The sequence below is a fragment of the Strongylocentrotus purpuratus genome, unplaced genomic scaffold, assembly GCF_000002235.5.
Source record: "Strongylocentrotus purpuratus isolate Spur 01 unplaced genomic scaffold, Spur_5.0 spur5_scaffold_11, whole genome shotgun sequence".
NCBI classification, from domain to species: domain Eukaryota; kingdom Metazoa; phylum Echinodermata; class Echinoidea; order Camarodonta; family Strongylocentrotidae; genus Strongylocentrotus; species Strongylocentrotus purpuratus.
The window spans coordinates 26,875,018-26,897,647 of record NW_022145596.1 but is presented as its reverse complement, the minus strand read 5'-3'; the positions used below and the strand labels follow the sequence as shown (position 1 = coordinate 26,897,647).

Sequence of the window (22,630 nt, the reverse complement as noted above, 5' to 3'; positions counted from 1 at the left end):
CCCCCCCTATGAATTCAGCCGTGAAACGGCAAAATCGCCGCGAAAATTTGCATGCATGTTAAGTGAAGTGTATAGAATACTAGGGTAATTTCAATTTTTTTTGTGAAAAATTCACTCATTTGCATATTTATGGTGATTTATGCAAATAGCTAATAAAGTTCAATTTTTTACCCATAAATCATATATTCTTCATATTTAAACATTAGTTTTCACTACATATATTCTTTGGACCATTTGGGATAATAATACAACAACAAAAGTAGGAAGAGCCAGGCTATTCCTTATGTCAGACACGTACGCGGGAGGGGGGGGGGTTTGGGGTTAAACCCCCCCCCCCCCCCACTTCACTTCCTAATAAATGACCTAAAATAGATGACCTTAACCCCTCTCCCCAACGAAACGGAATGCCGATCGGTCAAATTTCCAAATTTCGGGACAAAAAAACAAAAAAAATATGTCCTCTTACCCCCCCCCCTGCTTATTTAGCGACTGGCGTAATCGTTGCAAAATTTTGGCCCGATTAAACCCCCCCCCCCCCCCCCCTTCAGTTCCTAATGGATGACCTAAAATAGATGACCTTAACCCCTCTCCCCAACGAAACGGAATGCCAATCGGTCAAATTTCCAAATTTCGGGACAAAAAAACAAAAAAATATGTCCTCTTACCCCCCTCCCCCCGCTTATTCAGCGACCGGCGTAGTCGTTGCAAAATTTTGGCCCGATTAAACCCCCCCCCCCCCTTTCAGTTCCTAATGAATGACCTAAAATAGATGACCTTAACCCCTCTCCCCAACGAAACGGAATGCCGATCGGTCAAATTTCCAAATTTCGGGACAAAAAAAAAATATGTCCTCTTACCCCCCCCTGCTTATTCAGCGACCGGCGTAGTCGTTGCAAAATTTTGGCCTGATTTCAAAATGTTATAACCCCCCCCCCCTTCGAAAAAATCCTGCGTACGCCACTGCCTTATGTTATCTATTGTTTTGCTAATTTCTTATTTATTTCCTTGTTTTTTTAACTTATGTATATTCATTTCATTTCTAACAATAATTCAACTATTTAGACCTCCAGCATTAACACCTAAACTATAAACAAGATCAAATAACCAATGTTTTACCTCTTTTTTGAAAAAATGAGATTTCCATACATCACGAAAATGAGTGATTTTGGGGCTGACATGCAAAGGCAAAAGGTCATGTGACTTTGTTACGGTAGGTTTGATTTTCATAAATTTTCTTTTCAAATGATGTGCAAGACTCGTAAGAAAAAAGTCATAAAATTTTAGCGCAAGATTTTTTTTGGGTTAAAAATTATCACGAAAAATGTAGAGGGGGGGGGGGGGGGGGCTTCTAAAGCCCTTCCCCAGCTAGATAGGGTTAAATGTATGCGATAATAAGATCTCTGTTCCCTGTTTTCCAAACCACAGTCGAGAGCTGGCGGAGGGCTCACCTTACTTTGAAGCATTCAGGCAGAAAGATCGTGAAGTAATTTTCTGCTATGATGATTACGATGAGATCACTATGTTACAGCTCAGGGAGTTTGATCGTAAGCTGCTGAGGTCTGTAGAGAGTGAGATGGCAGGAGATCAATCAAGCGAAGAGATAGCTCAAGAAAATGGTAAGATCTGTTCATACATTTTGGACAGGAAGTTATAAGGACATAAACAAATGATCAACTTTTCATCTTTAACTTAGCAACACTGGAAATTCTATTTAATACAATTTTCTTAAAGGGATCCGGTAACTTTGTCTTAGATCCTTTTAGAAATAATCCTTGATTTACCTCATGCTGCAATGATAATTATAAACCTTTAGGTCAGTCAGGAACTCCTGACTTTTACAAGCCGATCGCTTGTCTGATTATCAAGATATTAATGATTGGAATTACAAATTTTGAAAACCATTCGCTTAACGGTTTTCATAACACTACAGTCTACTGGGGAAAACGAGTATGGTAAAACCGGTCACTCAAAGATTTTTATTTTTTTGAGGCACTTCTTGATCATTTTGAAGCGCAGTTTTTGTAGGGCTTCAATATTACACCATATCACAGACACTGGTAACATGTAGGACCGTGTATCTCAGATTTAACATTGTTAAACGATCCCTTTCACGAGATTGATGTTACTGTTAAGACTATACTTGGATGGAAACTGTGTCAGAAAGTGAAACCCTAAAAATGCTGTGTTATTTTGTTCTTTACTCAGCCAAGGAAGGATATGTATTTCTGTTAATTCATGTATAATTAAATCTTTAGATCAATCATGTAATTTATTGTATATTTGATTGTTGTAAAGCGCATAGAGAATTTATTATTATGCGCTATATAAAAATTACTTTATTTATTATTTAAGGATGGATTTGGCCCATTTGCCCGAGATCTTGGCCATGGAATGAGGAAATATTCTATTAGCAAAAAACAACTTTTAAAATTCATATGTAGTTTTTAAGCTGCTACCAGCCTTAAATTTGTTATGCAAGCTTTCATCCACTCCTGTGGGCTTTCTCAAGCTAAGTGATCAGTCTGAGTCACACGATTCCATGCACTGCCTGGTGTCCTGCGATCACTGGACCAAAGATCTGTGACAATAGGTACCCAGAGTACCTGTTTAGTGATGGCAAACGTGTGACTCAGACTGATCACTTAGCTTGAGATAGTCCACAGGAGTGGATGAAAGATTGCAAAACAAATTTAAGGTTGGTAGAAGCTTAAAAAACTACATGTTATCATTATCCCCAACTGATGAAAGTTTTCTGTATCAACTTTTAAAATTGTTTGTAAATAAAAGTTTCATATATTACATACAGTAGGCTTGCGGTTACATGTTGATGTTGAGAATTCTGTATTTTGTACGATCGTCTTGGGGAAGTGACTGTAATGACTGTTTAATTCACTGTTTTCATACATGTTTGAGATAATTTGAGATAATTGAATTTGTTATGATACAGTTGAAGGAAGTCTAACCACAGGGGAAGTCAATTCTCTTGTCCAATACCTTAAAGGAGCTTTAGGGGTCAAGGTCAACAATGTCAAGGTGAGGGTCTCAATTTATTTCATTCCAAAATTCCACTAAAGTGTTATTTTGTGACATTCATTCATTTACTTCATCTAAAAAATGAAAAAAAGCTATTAGTCTCGTTATCGAAAATCTCTAGAACCATTAGAGATGTGAGGCTCAAACTAGGTGAAAATATGTATTACCATAGCAAGATGATCTGATCACATTATTATGCCTCCGCTTCAAAGTAGCCGGAGTCATAATGTTTTCTGGTTGTCTGTCTGTCCGTACGTCTGTACGTCCTGTTCTCGTGATTACGTTATTCATTTATGTATCTTGCAGAGCTAATGAACTGATTAGATTTTGGAGTCACAAGATCAAAGGTCACAGGTCTTATTATGTATGCAAAAAATAGTTTGTGAACCGATTGATGGATTACCGCCAAACTTGGGTCATGTTAGTATCTTGCAGAGCCAATGAACTGATTAGATTTTGGGATCTCAAGGTCAAAGTTTAAAGGTCACAAGGCTTATTATGTATGCAAAATAGCTTCAATTTCAATTTTTTTTATTTTATTGTCACATTCTGATAAAAATCACGATAACAAACATTTACAATACAAAGTCAATTCAAACAAAATACACTAGAACAGAAGTATCAAAATGTGGGGGGACAAACAAAGGCCAAAGGCCTATCACAGGCTTGTCCCCAAACTATATTGTGCTTGTGATTGCGTTATCTCAAGAACCGATAGATGGATTTAGCCAAACTTGGGTCATATATGTATCTTGCAGAGCAATTGAACTGATAAGATTTTGGGGTCATGGGGTCAAAGGTCATTGGGCTCATTATGTATACAAAAATAGCTTGTGAAGGCGTTGTCAATACTGACGAATGGATTACTATCAAACTAGGGACATGTTTGTATCTCGCAGAGCCAATGGACTGATTAGATTTTAGGGTCATGAGGACAAAGTCATACATGTATATGAAAATAGCTTGTAATCACGATATTCTGAGAACCTGTTGATGGATTACAATCAATCTTGAACTTTTAAAATTGCTTCTGTTTTGGTTTGTAAAATCACTCTATGGCGGAGGCAGTCAAACATCCATATTTAGATACATTTTGTTAATGTTGCATGAGCCCTATTTTTGTTTTGTCCTCATTCATTTTAATCGTTTGGATGGGCGCACTGACGGCGATCAGTTTATCATCGCCGATTCATTTTCCGACTCACGTTTTGCTTAACATTTTTTTTAAATTGCGGTTTGTTAGTGTCACATGAATCTTGTTTTGTTAATTTTGGATCTCCGTATCAGCTACGATATCTAGCCAATAATTATTGTTATGGGGTTTCCATATAGGCTACAATGTCTCGTCATAATTCTTATTTTTGGATCTCCGTGTTGGCAACGAAGACTCACCAATAATTGTTGTTTTCAGATCTTTGTATTGTCAACTAAAAGTCTCGCTAATAATTATTTTCTCGGATCTCCGTGTCGGCAACGAAGTCTCGCCAATAATTATTGTTTGGGGGTTTCCGTATAGGCTACGATGTCTCGCCAATAATTATTAGTTTCGGATCTCCCATGTTGGCGACGAATTCTCGCCAATATATATTGTTTTCAGATCTCCGTATTGGCAACAAAGTCTCGCCAATAATTATTGTTTTCAGATCTCCATATAGGCAACGAAGATTGGCCAATAATTATTGTTTTCAGATCTCTGTATCGGCAACTAAGTCTTGACTCTAATTGTTGTTTTCAGATCTCCGTATCGGCAATGAAGACTGGCCAATAATTATTGTTTTCAGATCTCTGTATCGGCAACTAAGTCTTGTCACTAATTATTGTTTTCAGATCTCCGTATCAGCAATGAAGATTTGCCAATAATTAATGTTTTGAGATCTCTGTATTGGCAACTAAGTCTTGTCACTGATTATTTTCTTGGATCTCCGTATCGGCTACAATGTCTCGCCAATAATTGATTAAAAAATGAAAAATAAATAAAAAGTGAGACAGATCGTGGGAGAGAGACAAGCGAAAGCAATTAAATATCGCTGATGTTACCGGCTTTTATGACAACAAGTAAGTCGACGGAAAGAAAGATATGAAAGATATGTCTTGTGAACAGCGCTCAAAATACACGGGGGCGGTGGGCGATTCGCCCCCGTGAGCTACAAAATCGCCCCGTCAGGTTGCTCATGGGGGCGATTGTTAAATTAAAAAATGCCCCCGTGGAATTATAAAATAAAGATTATCTTTTCTGTTACAACTTTAACACAATATTGAGTTTCAATTTTTTCAAACCTTAAACCAATGAAATGGAACTAAGATTAGCGTGCAAGATTTTTCGTTCTATGAGTATTATTACCGATTCAAACAACGGAAGCTCGCAGTGCAGTGCTGCCGTCAGCAGTGGCTATAGGCCTACTGCACCATTAGTAACGGTACGTGTGCACGCTGCCGCCCCATATCTGCTGGAGCTGGAGGTGATGGCGCAAGGGCTGAAACATGTTTTTGGTTGTGAAAAGCGTGAATTCGCTGAAATCTGGTGATTTCAAATGACCAGCAAATAATACACCTCGACCAGTAAATCGATAAAAGGGACTTTTAGATTTGCACGAGGAGAATGTAGACTGCAACGTGTGACCTCCTTTTAAGGCACTGCCAGTGCTTAAAAGGACGTCACATGTAACTGCGAGTTCCTTAAAAGGACGTAACACGTCCACGCAAATATAAAAGTCCCTATTGAGAAGAAGAGGAAGACCAAGATTTTGTGGAAGGATATGGTAACATGGGCAGATCTACAGGGGGGTGAGGGGGTTTGACCACCCCCTTGGGCTGCCAAACGAAAATGTGATGTGCATAGAAAAACGCCATTATGTGTCCAGATCCACGCAGTATTAGTAGATGTAAGTAGATGCCAGGAAAACATCACTCACAGGGGTTCAAAATAGCACCAAAAAAAAATTGCCTCGCCGCTATGCGGCTCGTGGACGATGCTTCGCATGTAAGTAGATGCCAGGAAACATCACTTACGGGGGTCCAAAATAGCACCCCCCCCCCAAAAAAAAAAATCGCCTCGCCGCTATGCGGCTCAGTAAAGAAAGAATGTAAAGGTTGCTCCGAATAATGAGGAGGAAATAATGTGCAGAACGGGAAGAAATCGATAAAATGTTATCACGATGAAATTATGATGAAATAGCAAAGAATTGAGGAGTATCATAGGTACCAATACAATGAAAATTGTTTTAAAAAAGAGCCCCCGTCAGTACTTAAAGAGCCCCCGTGAGAAGGCTCACAGGGGCTCTTTTTTTTTTGGAAGAGCCCCTGTGGACAAAAAATTAGTTTGAGCCCTACTTGTGAACTATTTCATCCTTTTTTGTCTTTGTTTGATGAATGCTTGTGATATTAGGTAACCCAAAGACTTGGTCAGTACCCTGCCATGATCACTGTGGCTGAGATGGGCGCTGCAAGGCACTTCCTTAGAACAGCCATGAAGAATCGCACTGAGGAAGAGAAGATGCAGCTACTCCAACCAACATTAGAGGTTAATGGAAGGTAAAAAATCAATTGGTGCACTTATATTTCATCTAAATCTCAACCTGATGCTAGGTTTAAGCTTCGTCTAAAGACTGATTTAATAATGGCAGTCAGAGCAGAGTCTAATGGTTCCTGCATATCGCAGACATACATTTAGCAGAATACAGATCTTTAAAGGTACTATGTCCCTTTTGCAGCCAACCTCAAATTCTGTAGAACTTTGAAGGAATTATGAATATGTCATGTATGTCCTATCTGTGAAATTTAAACGTTAGCAGTGTCCTAATATTCAAATTATGCAAGGAAACCCGTTTACTTGCTAGACTTCACTGTCAAACACTGAGTGACTGACTGGCTTTTGTTTCTTCTTTGGTAACATACATAAAATAAGATGTAAAGGGTACATGAGCATTTGTCTACATCAATAACCTACTTCTTGTGATGGCCAAATTTGAACTGATTGAATCTTTGCGCAGCATAATCATTCGGTTCAATGGTCTGAAAATCAAGACTATTACTTTTGGGCTCTATAGAGTACCGAAGCTGTGACGTCATATAAATCTATTTTTAGAATTTCTCAATTTTTTCTTCATATTCCGAAAGAACATATACTTAATAAATATACTCCCCATAGGAACCCAGTGTTATATGCTCTGGCTCCTAATGGTTAGGAGCCAGAGCATATAACACTGAGTTCCAATAGGAAATATATTCATTCAGATGGTCATATCTCAGCCAATACTTAACATATTCAATTGGTTTTCGACATTTGGACATTATTTTTGATGTTCTTTCGTAATATGAAGAAAAAATTGAGAATTCTAAAAATAGATTTTTGATGACGTCACACTTCACCACTCTATAGCCCTAAAGTCGATTTGACAACTAATAGTCGTTATTTTCCCACTTGAAGATATTTTCAAGCCCCACCTTTTTTAGGGAAGTTCTAAATTAGTATTATCTTTCAAATGCAGTTGGAATTTAACTTTTTCAGTTTTTGGGCCTGCAAATGGGACATAGTACCTTTAAGACTACCAAAAATGTGCCTTTCCATATATTTTTTTACTTGCCTAGTGGCTATAGAGCGAGCAGCGACCACTAGGTTGCATTTAGTCACTTGGATCCTTTGCAAAATAATGGTCTGTGCTGTAGTACAAATTATAAATGTTTATTACAGCCAAAAGTGAATTAGCATAGCAAATGATCCAACAAGATAAAAGTGAGCAGAGATCCGTGGTTGTGTCATGCTTTAATTTATTGTTACTTACATAGAATACTCAAGGAAAGGGTTTAGCTTGCTGCACTACCAAAAAATGCCTCCTCAAGAAATTGTATATTTTCAAAGAGATATGTCCCGCTAACTGTGAGATACATATCATTCATTGAAAATTGTTAGTATGTTGTTCTCTGTCTTTGAGTACCTTGGAGTTTAAAAATAATTTACTCTTGCCTAACTATAGAAAACTGAATGATTTGTAATCTGATTTCATGTCTTTTTCATATTTACTCGTAGTATTTTCTTGCAGAATAAGTCATTTTCAAATTGCTTGTTTTCTTGCAGCCATCCAATCGTAAAGAAATTGTTTGCCTTGAAAACATCAGATCCAGATTTAGCAAAGATGCTAGCAGAACAGGTAAAATGACAGCACTTGGTAGGGATCATCCTTAGGCAAGGTCATGGGGATAGGGGGGGGGGGGGCACCCAAAGTTTCTCAATGGCAGTAATAGCACCCAAGGGAAATCTTAAATGATTCAAATGGGGTCTATGTCCCCAAGGAGGCTTGGGGGCAGCAACCCCCCTCCCCTAAAAAAAAAACCCTCTGGTTTACATTTTCGAAGACTTCTCAAAAATGCATGATCAGATTTTAACTAAACTTGGCAGGGATCATCCTTCTGCACGGGTGAACCAAAGTTGTTCAAAATGGGTACGTAGGCTACCCCCAGCGGGGCCTTGGGGTAACTTTCAATATTCACCATAAATAGCAATGCGAGCACTGCAAACTTGCATGCGTGAATCTTGACAAATACAATTGTTTTTTTCTAATTGGTCCATTTGAATCAGGATCTCTCTGCAAAATGCCTGGTTACCCTCATTCAAAAACAAAAAAAAATTCTAATAGATCATGAAGTGTAGTCCGTTTCGTCCATCCGTAACAAATATGGTTTCTGTTCGATAACTTTAGTAATGTTTGACGGATTTTAGTGAATTTGATATGAAGGTATGTGGTATCAAAATACAGCCCAAGTTCGATTTCGGAGTAAATTAGGTCAAAGGTCACAGCTCATTGAATATGCAAAAATTGCTAATTATGTACATGAGAAATAGCTGCAGTAATTATGTATTCAAAATATGGTTTCCGTTTGATAAATTAAGTAATGTTAGGTGGATTTTTATAGAATTTCTGTCGTATATAGGACATTTGTTCCTCGATGAGGGGATGCTACGCTTTGCGTTGACTTGTTTTGATTTAACTCGTGGATGCATACATCACTTGTATTGATCTGTAGCTTTCAAAGCTGTAACATTTATGTGATTTTGAAAAGTTTTGTTGAATAGACTTTTTCAACCTTCATTTAGTTAATTTCTTCTTCAGTAGTGATATTTATATGCCTACCATTCTCATCTTACATTACATATTGTCTGTTTAGAGCTAGAATGGCATTAACACATACTTTAACAAAGTACTGATGCCCTTCTTCCTCTAAAGAGGTGTTGTGGTCGAGTGGATACGTCACTGGACTGTCGATCACAAGGTCCACTGTTCAAGTCCCGCCGCAGCACTAATGTCCTTTGGCAAGACATTGATATACATTTGAAATTAATCTTTGAAATGCTGCACCGCTAAAGCTGGGGTAATAATTTCCAAATTTGTTAAGGCCCCTTGAGCATCCCTTGGGGTGGATATATGCACAATATAAATGTTGTTGTTATTATTATTATTGAAAGAGATTATATAACACGATCACATCCTAAGGAACTTATCAATTTAGGTGTTTTACAACCCCTTAAAAGCTGAACGAGTAATATAGAATGTATAGAATAATATAGAATTGTCATATCATTTTAGCGAATGTCTTGTTCTATCCTCTTGCTCTTCAGATTTATGATAATGGAATGATAGCTGCTGGACTGGTAGAAGACCCCCGTCCTATGCTCGGCAGGTTTTATGCTTTCATGGAGAAGTCATTGGAGAAATACTAAAAATAAATAATCATTTTATAACTGAATGTTTGAGACGCCATGTCTCATGCTCTACAATGCATGTGTCTGTATGGAGAAGACATCAAGTGAAAGAATCACCACTCTTCGGTAGAATGGTATATGATTTGCAAACTATGTTTTGTTGCTCATATGATTTCACAAAATACCCTTGGAGAAGATGTGAATGAAGGATGTCCACTCTCCAACACATCGTGAAGCCCTCTTAATGTATAAGGCAGTCAACCATCTAATAAAAAATACATAGAGCAAAATGAAATGACAGAAGCATGGTGCATTGCACATACAGTTGTGCTTAAAGGTAAAGATCAGTTTTGGAAACGCCACCCTCTCAAAAAATGAAATGGAAGTCTTGGTACCAATCATTTGAAAGAATATGTTTTGACTAATACGTGATGATACAAATTTTGGTGAGAAACCGCTACTAATTGATATATTTGGTAAATTGTTATATCTATTTGGACCTGATAGATATTGTGCACGTGTCGCGTAGTCCCATATACATCTTTCTGTGTACAGTGCTTGTATCTTTACCAAGACTGGGCCAAATTTCTTATCATTTTGATGATTCCAGAACCTTTCAGTACACGCCAATACTTATATGCTAGATGATCAACTTTTTCTGAACGATTCTACAACGTTTCTTTCACAATGCAATAGCATGACCATACCTGGTCTTTATCTTTAACATTATTCATACCCTTTCCATGCTTTGTTAATTTTTCTTTTTGTGAACGAATAACAACAAGTGACACTTCAAGAAATACTTATTTCAGGGGTATTTTATTCAGGGATTTACTTAGGATTTACTTAGTCTAATGTCTTTTCTTAATAGTCAATAAAATAGCCTTTGTTTTTTATGACTGCCTCAAGACAGTTCCTGTATTATAGTCCACAAGCTTTGTGTATGTCTCCTGTGAGATTTTGGCCCATTCTTCCTTGTCGAAAGCCTCCGGCTGGGTCAGGTTGGATGGTCTCCCAGCCATCACTCTGGTTTTTAGCTCCCTCCACAGATTCTCTATGGGAGATTTATTATTTATATTATTATTATTATGCAATTGAGGTATAGCCAACCTATGTTGGTTTGTACATACAGTGTAGCAACAGATAGACAAAATATATACAGGAAGTACCAACATAATAGCTTTTAGAAGTTAAGAATTTATTTTCCATAGGGTATGAATACATTTTTAATACAACTGTACAAATGTATAATATCTCAAAACACACATATTATGCTTCTGTTGCACACTGCTACATGTTTTCATTCCCATTTGCCATTCATGTACAAGGGATTATATTTTACCACAGCAGTTTTTGAGGTAGTTTTATGCATCATGTGTAAAATACTAGATAGTGACCATGCTAATGCTTAGAGTGCAGATGGTGCTATATAATATTTACCCAAATTTGATCTTGTACATGTATGCGATAATTATGTTTAGACTATAATGATTTATCTCTTTTTTCCTGGCAAGAGAATGGTGTTAATGTTTGTAAGGTGATTGATCCCTTAGAACACTCCATTAAAAGATTAATTAATAAAAGGGACCCGTCATCAATTCTTGCATTATAAAGAAAATGTTTTAATGCTGTTTGTTTTATCATGTTCTTCATGCATTATAAATGAAGATAAATTAGTTGTCAAGTGACCAAAGCAAATGGATTATATCGAGGGTTCAGTGACACAAAGACGTAACTCCATATTTTGCCAAAATGAGAATTTGATATCAAAATGTTCAGGAAAATGTGGGCTTTCCAGGAAGCACAAAGTCTTAACTCCACCCAACATCCCATTGAAGTTAATGGCTAGTGATGAAACATAGACTTAACTCCTTAAAGCCCAAGTGCTCAGTGACACATAAACCACTTTTTTTTCAAAATGGAGTAATATCTTTGTGTCACTGTCCCCTCCATATCATAATTGTGAATAATTATTTGTGCATCTGCTATTTGCCATTGTCTCTCTGAACTTTGGCATCTTTAAAGCATGCTTATTTTTAATACTTAAAAATGTACTTATCATTTTCAGTTTTGGTCAATAGTTTCAATAAGTATCTTATAAATATATGGATTCAGAGTCACTGGGCCATGTTCTACTGGAATTTAAATCCTTTGCTGGATTTCACCTTTTTTCCAAAATCAGGAGAATTTGTATGAATTAAAAGGAAACAAGAAAACTTTTTGATTTTTCAATATACCCTTTTAAACTTTTGTCAAATTCCTTATTAAAATAATAAAAGATCTATAAAACCTATAACTTTTTGTGGATATTTAATTTGCATTTCTGTGTGTTGTGTTGTGTGAAGATTTTTTATATTTTCTGTCCAAAATGCAAAGAAATTAGATATTGATGGTTTTCAATTTGCATCAATTTTCTTTTCTTTGTTTTGTTGTTTTAGAAAGAAAATTAACTAAAAATATAAATATTTACTTGGTCATGATTGTTCATGGAGACATATTGATCTCTTCTTATCACCCCAAATTATTGAATTTCGATATGATGTGTTCCTTTCATACTTGTATTCATGAAAATGTCTGAAATTAACATGGACTTATATAAGGACCATGTTATATGATGGTCTGGAGAAACTCATTTTTGCCTTATTAGAAAATCATTTAAAAATTATGAAATTACGGGAAGAAAGAAAGAAAGAAAGCAAATGCATGCCTTAAATTTCACCAGGGAACTCGAGTATATAATGCCTGCCCGTTTACCAAATTCTCTAAAAAACAGTGGTTGTCCCATTTTTTGGGTTTCTTTTTCTGCAGAAATTAACAAACCATAAGTTGCATTTTAAACTTCAAATGATCATATATAAGTTCAAGTTGAGTTGCACCAATGTAAACCCCTATATTTTTTTGAAAGTCAAGTTGGATCGTTTATAGCTCGCATTTCATGGCATAATCATCGCTTTGATTATTTTCATTAGAAAGTGTGTTAATTCCTCTTTTTAAATGATACCATATTTGTTTTGATTTTGCAGCCATGAAGTGAAAGGTGCATTTGAATGAGGTGAAAAGCTGCTATTATGAACTGGTAATCACTGTTTTGCTGAGCTCTCTTCCTTTCTTCGACATAAGAGAGTGTGACTTTTGTAAATGACAGGGGAGCTATTGTTCCCAACTGCCATCAATGAATGCCATCAAAGAATCTGCAATTGAAATCCATGCATTATGGTGCCTTGCCAAGCAAGATTTGCTCGTGTTAGGTACGGTCATCAACTTTCTGAATCATCATGCCTACATTAACAATTGTTGAAAAGCTGAGGCTTGGGCAATTATAATTCAATCTGAATGCACAGTCTGAATGCGCAGTGCATTTTGCAACTTTTCACTTTCGACCTTGCCCCTTATCTTTATCTACTTACTGCACATTCCATGACTGAAAATCATAATAAATGGGGTATCATTTAAAAAAAAAGAAATTACTTTTTAACAGTGTACTAAACATAGCGATGATATTATGGCATATGTCGATAGAGATGTAATCGATCATATACTTTAGGCCCAAAGCATTATTTGGAGAAATTGGGAGGGGGGCGGTCGATATGGCAGAAACAGCGAAAAACTATATTCATTTTTTAATTGAAAACTCGAAGATACCGTACGTTGAGAATATACCCGTTCATGCAGTTGAGGTCGCCATTTTAATTTGCGAGTAAACGTTGCGTCATCAATGTTTTCAGATGCGCATGTACTGTTGCGTCAGTGCCTATATGTGCTCACATGCGCTTAGCATGTTGCATAAAATAAAAGTGACGCGACATGGGTGCCATTTTAAATTGCGAATTACTCTAAATACACTGAGGCTGGGTTCTTTGGGATATTCACTGGGTGTGTGAGCCAACCACTAATGACAGCTTATCTGAGATAAGGGGGGGGGGGGGGGGGTTGGTCTGCATGTCCTGAGATAGGGGGGTTCATTGAGCAGTACGTGTTCCGGATTTAGGGGGGTCTCCAAGGCAGGAAAAGATCGCAAAAGGAGGGTCCAGAAATTTTGGTAGTCCTCAGATAGGGGCGCTTTCAAAAAGAGGGAACAAGCATATGCGTACCCTAAATAACATTGAGTGGGGGGGGGGGGGGCGTGTTACTCACACTCAGTTATTGTACCTCTTATCAGACATTGTACAAACATCTGCACTGCACCTCAACAGTACGACAATACACCTGACGGTGGCCTGTACTGCAACTGAAGAAGAGAAGAAGTTACCGTCAGACGAGACGCGCACAATTTTTTTCCTTTCCTATTGTACGATTTGGAGACACTATAGCTTTCATTATTGATGGATACTTCGTACCTTCGTGGTACATTCAGCATACGCTCAGTATACAGGCCGCGCCAACGTACGTACGTCTAGTACGGCAGTTTCAAGGAGCTACATGAAGCGGCGTTGAGATCATTCAGAAATCGTACAATGGCTGTGAATTATGCAGGAACAAGTTCAGGTTCGGTAAGTAGATTATAGGCCTAACACAATAGCAAAGAAGAAGAAGAAGAAGAAGAAGAAGAAAAAGGCCGGAAGTTTACAGTGCGGACAATAGGGTGTCTGATCGCGCACCCGATGTTGTGTGCTAAAATTCTTCCCATAGGCAAAGGCATAGATTCTAGTCGAGATTGCACGCATCCCTATGCAGTCTATGTACGTGCGTGCATTGCGCGACTTAGACCGAAAGCTTCAGTCTCTATAATCGTCGGTTGTTCCACTGTCTGAGACTACGTCTGGCTCCACTAGACCTCCGGTTATAGAGACTGAACGACTGCCTATGCCAGCCTGTGTTGAACTTATTCTGCTAGATTTTAGCCGCTAGGCCCCTCCCACAAACTTGCCACGGCCGTATTGTTATGCCCCCAAAATCCCCCAAAATGTCATTTTACCTCGTTCATTTCCAATTTTAAATTAGGCCTAGGCTATAATACATCGGTTCCACTTACTAACTGGATTGATATAATCCGTTTAATGGTCCCTTTTAAGGAAATTATCGGTCAAAATCGACATCCATGTTGAAAATCTTGCAAGCCGTGTTAAACTCTCGCTGCCGTCAATCTCATCCCTTCTAGTCTACGCCGAAGGCAAAATTATTATGAAGGAAAAACTGTGCGCCATCTACACGTTCGTAATGGCGTTATCACAGTTTTTCCTTCATAATCATTTTGCCTTCGGCGTAGACTAGAAGGGATGAGATTGACGGCAGCGAGAGTTTAACACGGCTTGCAAGATTTTCAACATGGATGTCGATTTTGACCGATAATTTCCTTAAAAGGGACCATTAAACGGATTATATCAATCAAGTTAGTAAGTGGAACCGATGTATTATAGCCTAGGCCTAATTTAAAATTGGAAATGAACGAGGTAAAATGACATTTTGGGGGATTTTGGGGGCATAACAATACGGCCGTGGCAAGTTTGTGGGAGGGGCCTAGCGGCTAAAATCTAGCGGAATAAGTTCAACACACGCTGGCATAGGCAGTCGTTCAGTCTCTATAACCGGAGGTCTAGTGGAGCCAGACGTAGTCTCAGTGGAACAACCGACGATTATAGAGACTGAAGCTTTCGGTCTATGCGCGACTATGCAAAATTGGTCAATTTTTTTTCTTTCAAATCGAGATTCAAACCTTCTTCTTCTTCTTCGCTATAAGTACAGGCTACCGTCGGGTGTATTCTCGTACTGATACTGATTGTAGGTGCTGTGCAGGTGTATATATACATGTGTTGTCTCAATAAAAGGTCTACAATGAGCTAGGTCTATGTGCAGTTAAATCTCCATATTTCCAAAGGGGCTGCATCTCGGAATTCTAAAAATATCTTGGTCAAAACAGCGATTTAAACATTGTGTCCTGGGCCTGGCCTGGCTAACTACGAAGTTTGTCATTTTTGAGATATGCAGCCCAGGGGCTCGTTCCTAGAAACCAACGACAACAAGACAGTCGTAACTTTATCCGCCAACTACGGAGATGTCTCTGATCTTCCTAAACCGTTTCACGAAGAGCTTACTAGTAGGGTGTCTGATCGCGCACCCGATGTTGTGTGCTAAAATAATTCCCATAGTGATTGCACGCATCCCTATGTAGTCTACGTCCATTGCGCGACCATGAAAATTGGTCAATGACTTTATGAAAAAATTGAAATTCAAACCTTTGGGGCTTGTGATCCTGAAGGTGAAACTCAATAAATGAGGTGTCATATGAAAGAGCAGGTTTTCTCCATATTCCCCAAAGGGGCACTCCCCCGAAATTCTAAAAATATCTTGGTCAAAACAGCGATTTAAATGATGTTTGCATCCTAGCTCAAAAATTTGCCACTTTCCTGAGCTGCGCTCCCCGGGCTTATGTCCGGCTAGACGTAAGGAAAATATGTATGCACTTATTTCGCTAGCCCCAAGAGATCACTCGCCCCACATTTTTGGAATCGGCTAATTAGGGAGGCGAGAGCTCCGCTCAATCCAAACCATGGTTACATCGTGTAACGTGCGCTTATAGTGAATGAAAGTATGGATGGCCGTTCGCACCATAAACCCCGGAAGTGAATACACTTTATAGTCAATGGCAATATGGCGGAGACAACGTGCACGTTGTCTCCGCGATATTGCCATTGACTATAACGTGTATTCACTTCCGGGGTCTATGGTGCGAACTGCCATCCATACTAGTCAATGGCACATATCGCGGAGACAGCATGGCTCAAGCTGCAAGTTGCGCATTACATGCGTACGCTATGCATACGCTTGCATATCGCGCGATACAGCTGTTTGGCTAAATTTAGCAAAGCAACATAACTCTGCGTGTACGTCTTTTTCGTCGATTCTGAGCAAAATCCTATGAATATTGCAGCGTTTCGGAGGGGCTGTATCTTTTGATAGAAACATCTGAAATTGAAATGTATTATTCTGATTACATTTTTAATTCAAATATCAAACAAAAATGGGGAAAAAACGATCCCAAATTGAAAATTGAAAATTGAAAAATCGTTCAGACACCCTATTAGCTAGTATCTCGTGAGATCGATAGGCTACTATCGGCGAAAAGAGGAGCCAAGACTTAGCACAATAATAGGCCTACCACCGGATTATTACAAAATTAATATTAGGGAAAATGCAATTATTTAAATGAATTAGATCTAGTAATAAAAAAGATTGAAAATGATACCAAGGAATAAGAGATGCAATATACTTCCAAATTTGTGTAGATTATACAACAGAAGTACTTGTAAAATATAAGTGTAAGTATTTCATTACATGACCGGTGAATCCGTTTTGTTCTTGAGATGGGTACCCCCCGGAAATTTTCATTTGATAGTTTATAAAAATACACCCTTATATTCTTTTTATAAAAATACAATGTTTTGAAAGTTTTGTCCATTGTTTAAAATTTAAGGCGTCAGTAAAATTTTTAAATGACAAAACTTTGATATTCCAAACATTAAAACTCATGTTTTAAAGTATTAATTTTACACATTTGAAGATTTTTTTTTTTTTTTTCAATGACGTAAATTTTCAAGTTTTTGGCTATCAAATGCTCCAAAAAATTCATGGCTGGGTTTATTTTGTCATTTGGAGTTGTTGTAGACCATGTTTGTTGATATTTAGTGCCTTTTCATGACTTTGACATTAATGATAGAAGAGAAGAGACAAAACATGCGAGCCGCCATCTTGGATTATAATGTAGGCATGCATTATAATCCAAGATGGCGGCCCGCATGTTTTGCCTCTTCTCTTAGACCAATATTATTGATTGATTGATTGATAGATTTTTATTCGACAAGCTTCCAACATACAACATACCGTCTGCTCAAGCTTTTGCTTATAACGGCGACCTTCTGCTTTCTTTCTTTATACACGCAATGGCCCAACGTATAAATTTACTCTTACTCATGTATTATACATTTGTTTCTATAATTTGGATATTGTTTGCATACCTTGTGTTTTATATAATTATCCATATTTGTTGTATAACTGATTTTGTTTGATTGCAGAAAATAAAGTCTTTGAAATGAATATACAATAATAACAGATCAAAAATAAGTCAGCTTGAACAGGATAACCCACGAAAGCTCAAGAGCTTATTACTAGTGGGGTCCCTTACAGACATGTATGAAATTAATAAGTTAAAATAGTAATATTTACAGACAGATAAGAAAATTAAAAGAACTACTTTATTAAAGATAATAATAATAATCACAACATTAAACTGATGATAGAAATGATATTAAGTACAAGAAGAAAAAGAAGAAGGAGAAGAAGAAAAAGAGGAGAAGGAAGAAGAGGAAAATAATGATGAATTTGTAGAATTTCTATAACGTACGAAAACATAAGTATATACAACATGAAAAAGTATGAACCGACAGAAGAATAAAAATTTCAATCATATAACATGTCATTCACTTCTCTGACTGTCAAGTATTAGGTATTCCTTTAATTTCCTCTTAAAATGATCATAGTTTCCTATTTCTTTTACACCATTGGGAAGGAAATTCCAATGTTTTATGGCATTGTAATAACATGAATTTCCAATACTACCTACTCTTTCTGGTAAGTTAAAGTTGAATCGGCTATTTCTTGTATTATAATCATGTAAGTCAGTGACAAGATCGAAGTTGGATCGAATATAATGATTCAACCTAGTATGATATATTTTATGCACGTGATGCAATACGAGTTGTTTTGATCTTTGGTCGACTTCAAGAAAACCAGCTTTAGAAAGTTCGCTGTAGCCAACATGAGTTCTTGGACCAGAACAGTTACTTGATAAATCTCACCATTTTGTTCTGTATAATCTTCAACTTCTTTTGATCTGACTTGTTTATGTTACTATACCATGCAGGGTTAGCATAGTCAAATAAACATTGAATAAGAGCAAAACAGAGTGTACGTCTTGCTTTTAAATCCATACAACTTTGATATCTGTACAAAAATTTCAGACGAGAATTTGCTTTTTTTACAACTGATTCTACTAAAGATGAAAATGAAATTGCGCTAGCCAACTCAATGCCTAAATACTTCACAGACTCTTTTCTCTTGATTGCTTGATTATTGTGTGTCACTTTGAATTCAAATGACTTTTTAGAACTACTTTTAGAACAAAATAAAATGCTTTCTGTTTTTCCCAAGTGTAAAGAAAGCTTATTATCAGTCATTCAATCGACACACGTAGACAGCTGTTCACTGAGCTTTTCCTCAATATATTTAGGATCAGGATTTGAATAGAGTAGTATGCTGTCATCTGAGTACAATAATAGTTTGAAGTCTTTTATACAAATACACATATCATTTATATAACTTGATTTCACAATGAGGGCGCTGTAATGCTGACGCCTACACTTATACACTTATATTTTTGCTCAGACTTTTGATTTTTTTTTTCACCTAGAATTTTACTTTTTCGTCAAATATGTTACGACTTTGCATAGCTATTTGGGCAGAAACCAACTCTGCCCTGGACATCGTGATGATTTTGAATATATATCAGATTTTCACCATGGAGTCGGCCAGACGAGACGGCCTGCTCACCAGTCAGCAGACACGTCATTGTCCTGGGACTTTGTTAGCAGATTTTGAATCCCCCGCCATTGAGGTCGGAACCAGTGAACCGAAGTATTCGTCCGAGTTCTCAAAGCAGTTACGTCATAAAGCGGACAATCGGTTGCCAGGAGAAACGTGGGACACAATTAAAGAGTTGGGCATAGGAAAGCGAAAACGCGGTCGTCGTGCTGGAACTCATATCGTACGACGCATCACCACAATTATTGGGATAAGAGACCAACGATCTGAGATTAAATTGCCTGATTGCCGACATAATATATCGAATTTGATTCATATCAAACTGAATCACGAACCAAGAACAGGCGCAAGTACTTACAACTTTCCATCTTGCTTGCTAACAAATACTCGTTCTATGAACAACAAGATTGATGAATTTAACGAACTTATCCTTGAATCCGATATTGACATCGCGGCAGTAACCGAAACATGGTTCAAAGATGACATGCCGTGTGATTATGTGTCGATTCCAAATTATGAGGTGTTCCTCAGATCTAGAACGAACAAACGGGGTGGTGGTGTTGCAATATACTTCAAAGAAACCCTCACTCCTAGAACAGTCAAACATATTGATATACCTGATGACTTGGAAATAATGTGGATAGAAATTCAGCCAACAAAGCTACCACGATCCGTATCCTTCATTATTGTAGCTGTTCTGTATTACCCACCAAATTGTGCTAAAGCTGACAAACTCATTGAGCATAATCACCATGTGATGGACACTATGTCTTCAAGACATTCGGACGTTGGTTACATTGTCATGGGTGATTTGAATGAACTTGACATATCATCTCTCCTCTCAGACCCAAGGTTTGTTCAATGCGTGGATAAACCTACGAGAGGCACAAGGACGCTAGACAAAATCATCACCAATATCAGCGATTACTACCAGTCGCCTACCATATCTTCTCCTTTGGGTGCAAGCGATCACTGCACTGTCATATGGTTGCCGTTGGGAAACATCTCAAAGAGTCCCAACGTTATCAACAAACGCACAACCAGACCAATGAAAGACAGTAGCATTAGAGAATTTGGAAGGGAAATCCTCAACTGTGACTGGATCAGCGATTACTACCAGTCGCCTACCATATCTTCTCCTTTGGGTGCAAGCGATCACTGCACTGTCTTATGGTTGCCGTTGGGAAACATCTCAAAGAGTCCCAACGTTATCAACAAAGCACAACCAGACCAATGAAAGACAGTAGCATTAGAGAATTTGGAAGGGAAATCCTCAACTGTGACTGGATTGACGTTCTCTCAGCTGAAAACGCAAATGATAAGTGCAATGCGTTTTACTCTACATTATCACCAATGATTGAGAGATACTTCCCAACTTGCACCGTCAAACTACATGACAAGGACAAACCATGGATGACCCCTTCCATTAAGTCGTTAATCTACCAGCGCCAAAGGGCATTTGCTGTGGAAGCGAAGGGAGAGTGGCGACGCCTCAGGAATCGAATTATTTGTGATATTGAACATGCAAAACAAGACTACTATAAAAACCGCGTGGCAAAACTGAAAAATGCCAACCCGGCGTCATGGTATAAGCATATAAAGACCATGACAACTGGCCAGACGAGATCTCCACTTATTCGCATCGAAGGCACTTCTCCTACTGACTTCGACGCAGCGGCGAATAAGATCAACAACTTCTTCGTGAACATTGCAATCAACATTCCTAGATTGGACCCTTCTAGATTGCCGTCATATCTACCGGCCGACCAACCACTTCCCCTTGTTCAACCATGGGAAGTTTATAGCGAGTTGAAAGCCATTAAACAACGGAAAGCTCCTGGACCGGACGGCATTTCGGCCAGACTTGTCAAGAAATTTGCTTATGAGCTTTGCTGTCCGCTTACCGATATTCTAAACGCATCTTTTAGTCAGTCTATTGTACCAGAGCGTTGGAAGAGAGCGCATGTTGTTCCCATTCCCAAGACATCTCAAGCATCTATCAATAACCTCAGACCAGTATCTTTGACTGATCATTTTGCCAAGATAGCCGAAAAGTTCATTGCTAAGTGGACTTTCAGCGACATGGAGAACACCATAGACCCAGCACAATTCGGGAACATGAGGGCTATATCTACCTCTCACTACTTGATTGATCTCCTACAAATGATTCACAGCAACGTGGACAAGCCCAAAATCATTACTACAATGGTGACAACGGACTTCAGTAAAGCGTTTGATAGGATAGACCACAATATAGCTGTCCTCAAACTGCTCCAGATGAACGTCCATCCGTAGCTGTAGCATGGATAGCGAACTTTCTCACCAAACGACAGCAGAGCGTGAAATATCGAACGACGCTCTCTGATTGGCTGGAAGTTTCTGCAGGGGCTCCACAAGGGACTAGACTCGGTCCGATTATTTTCCTGGCTATCATCAACGAGGCATGCCGGAGGTCACCGTCGTCTTACTGGAAATATGTGGATGACCTAACAATGCTAGAATGCAGGAAATCCCCATTGCCACCGAATATCCAGTCAAGTGTGAGCAACCTACAAGAATGGACTGTAGACAACAACATGAAACTGAACCATAAAAAGTGTTCTGTGATGACAGTAACTTTCATGCGTGAACCACCCCCACCACCTGTCATCCAAATTGATGGACATGACATTAGTCGAGTAGATTGTGTCAAATTACTAGGGGTTTTCATCCAAAAAGATCTAAAATGGACTTCTCATGTCAATGAAATTGTTAAGAAGGCAAACATGAGGCTGCATATATGCTGAGAGTTCTCACTAAATTTTGATTGCCCTTAGATGATCTAGTGCTCATTTACTGTTCATACCTAAGGCCAGTGTTGGAATATTGTGCGCCCGTTTGGAACTCCGGCTTGTCTGCCAAACAAAATGAACAAATAGAGAGAATTCAAAAGCGAGCATGCCGCCTCGTTAGGGCCACGTTTTGTCTCGTATCAAAACGCTCTTCAACTGTGTAAAGTGTCCTCTTTGAGTGACCGCAGAGAATGTCTGTGCCTCAAATTCGCAAAGAAGCTGCTCGAGCCTGGGTCAAAGTTTAGTCACTGGCTGCCCCAAACACATGGGGACTCCCATTCTCGAAATCTGAGAAATAAAAGCAAGCTCACTGAAATGTCATGCAAAACGACACGGTATAGAAACAGTCCGTTGCCATATCTAGTCAGATTGTTTAATGCTCATAGTACTGAATAACTACCAGTTTCACCTTCGACGAACACATTCATTGTTCTCTACTACTTTCACTCTCTCAATATCCCTATTTTCTCCTCTATGTCAGTGCTGTGCTGCGGGGAGACCCTCTCCATGGCTTTCTTGTTCTCTAGCTCTCTGT

At 38.3% G+C, this 22,630-nt stretch overlaps 2 protein-coding genes across 2 annotated transcripts in view; both read left to right on the top strand.

The window, feature by feature from the left end:
* The window catches only part of LOC578227 (heat shock protein 75 kDa, mitochondrial), a 45,856-nt gene extending 35,697 nt beyond the window's left edge, over positions 1-10,159 (top strand). Inside the window, exons 12-16 of the mRNA XM_030981047.1 lie at positions 1,426-1,616; positions 2,948-3,033; positions 6,419-6,564; positions 8,108-8,180; positions 9,647-10,159. Coding sequence (XP_030836907.1) covers positions 1,426-1,616; positions 2,948-3,033; positions 6,419-6,564; positions 8,108-8,180; positions 9,647-9,748 — 598 coding nt within the window. The 3' untranslated portion in view covers positions 9,749-10,159. The remainder of the gene's footprint in view (positions 1-1,425; positions 1,617-2,947; positions 3,034-6,418; positions 6,565-8,107; positions 8,181-9,646) is intronic.
* A 3,925-nt stretch (positions 10,160-14,084) lies between these two features.
* The window catches only part of LOC580526 (zinc finger matrin-type protein 2), a 33,217-nt gene continuing 24,671 nt past the window's right edge, over positions 14,085-22,630 (top strand). Inside the window, exon 1 of the mRNA XM_030981046.1 lies at positions 14,085-14,220. Within this exon, the coding sequence (XP_030836906.1) occupies positions 14,185-14,220 (36 nt within the window). The 5' untranslated portion in view covers positions 14,085-14,184. The remainder of the gene's footprint in view (positions 14,221-22,630) is intronic.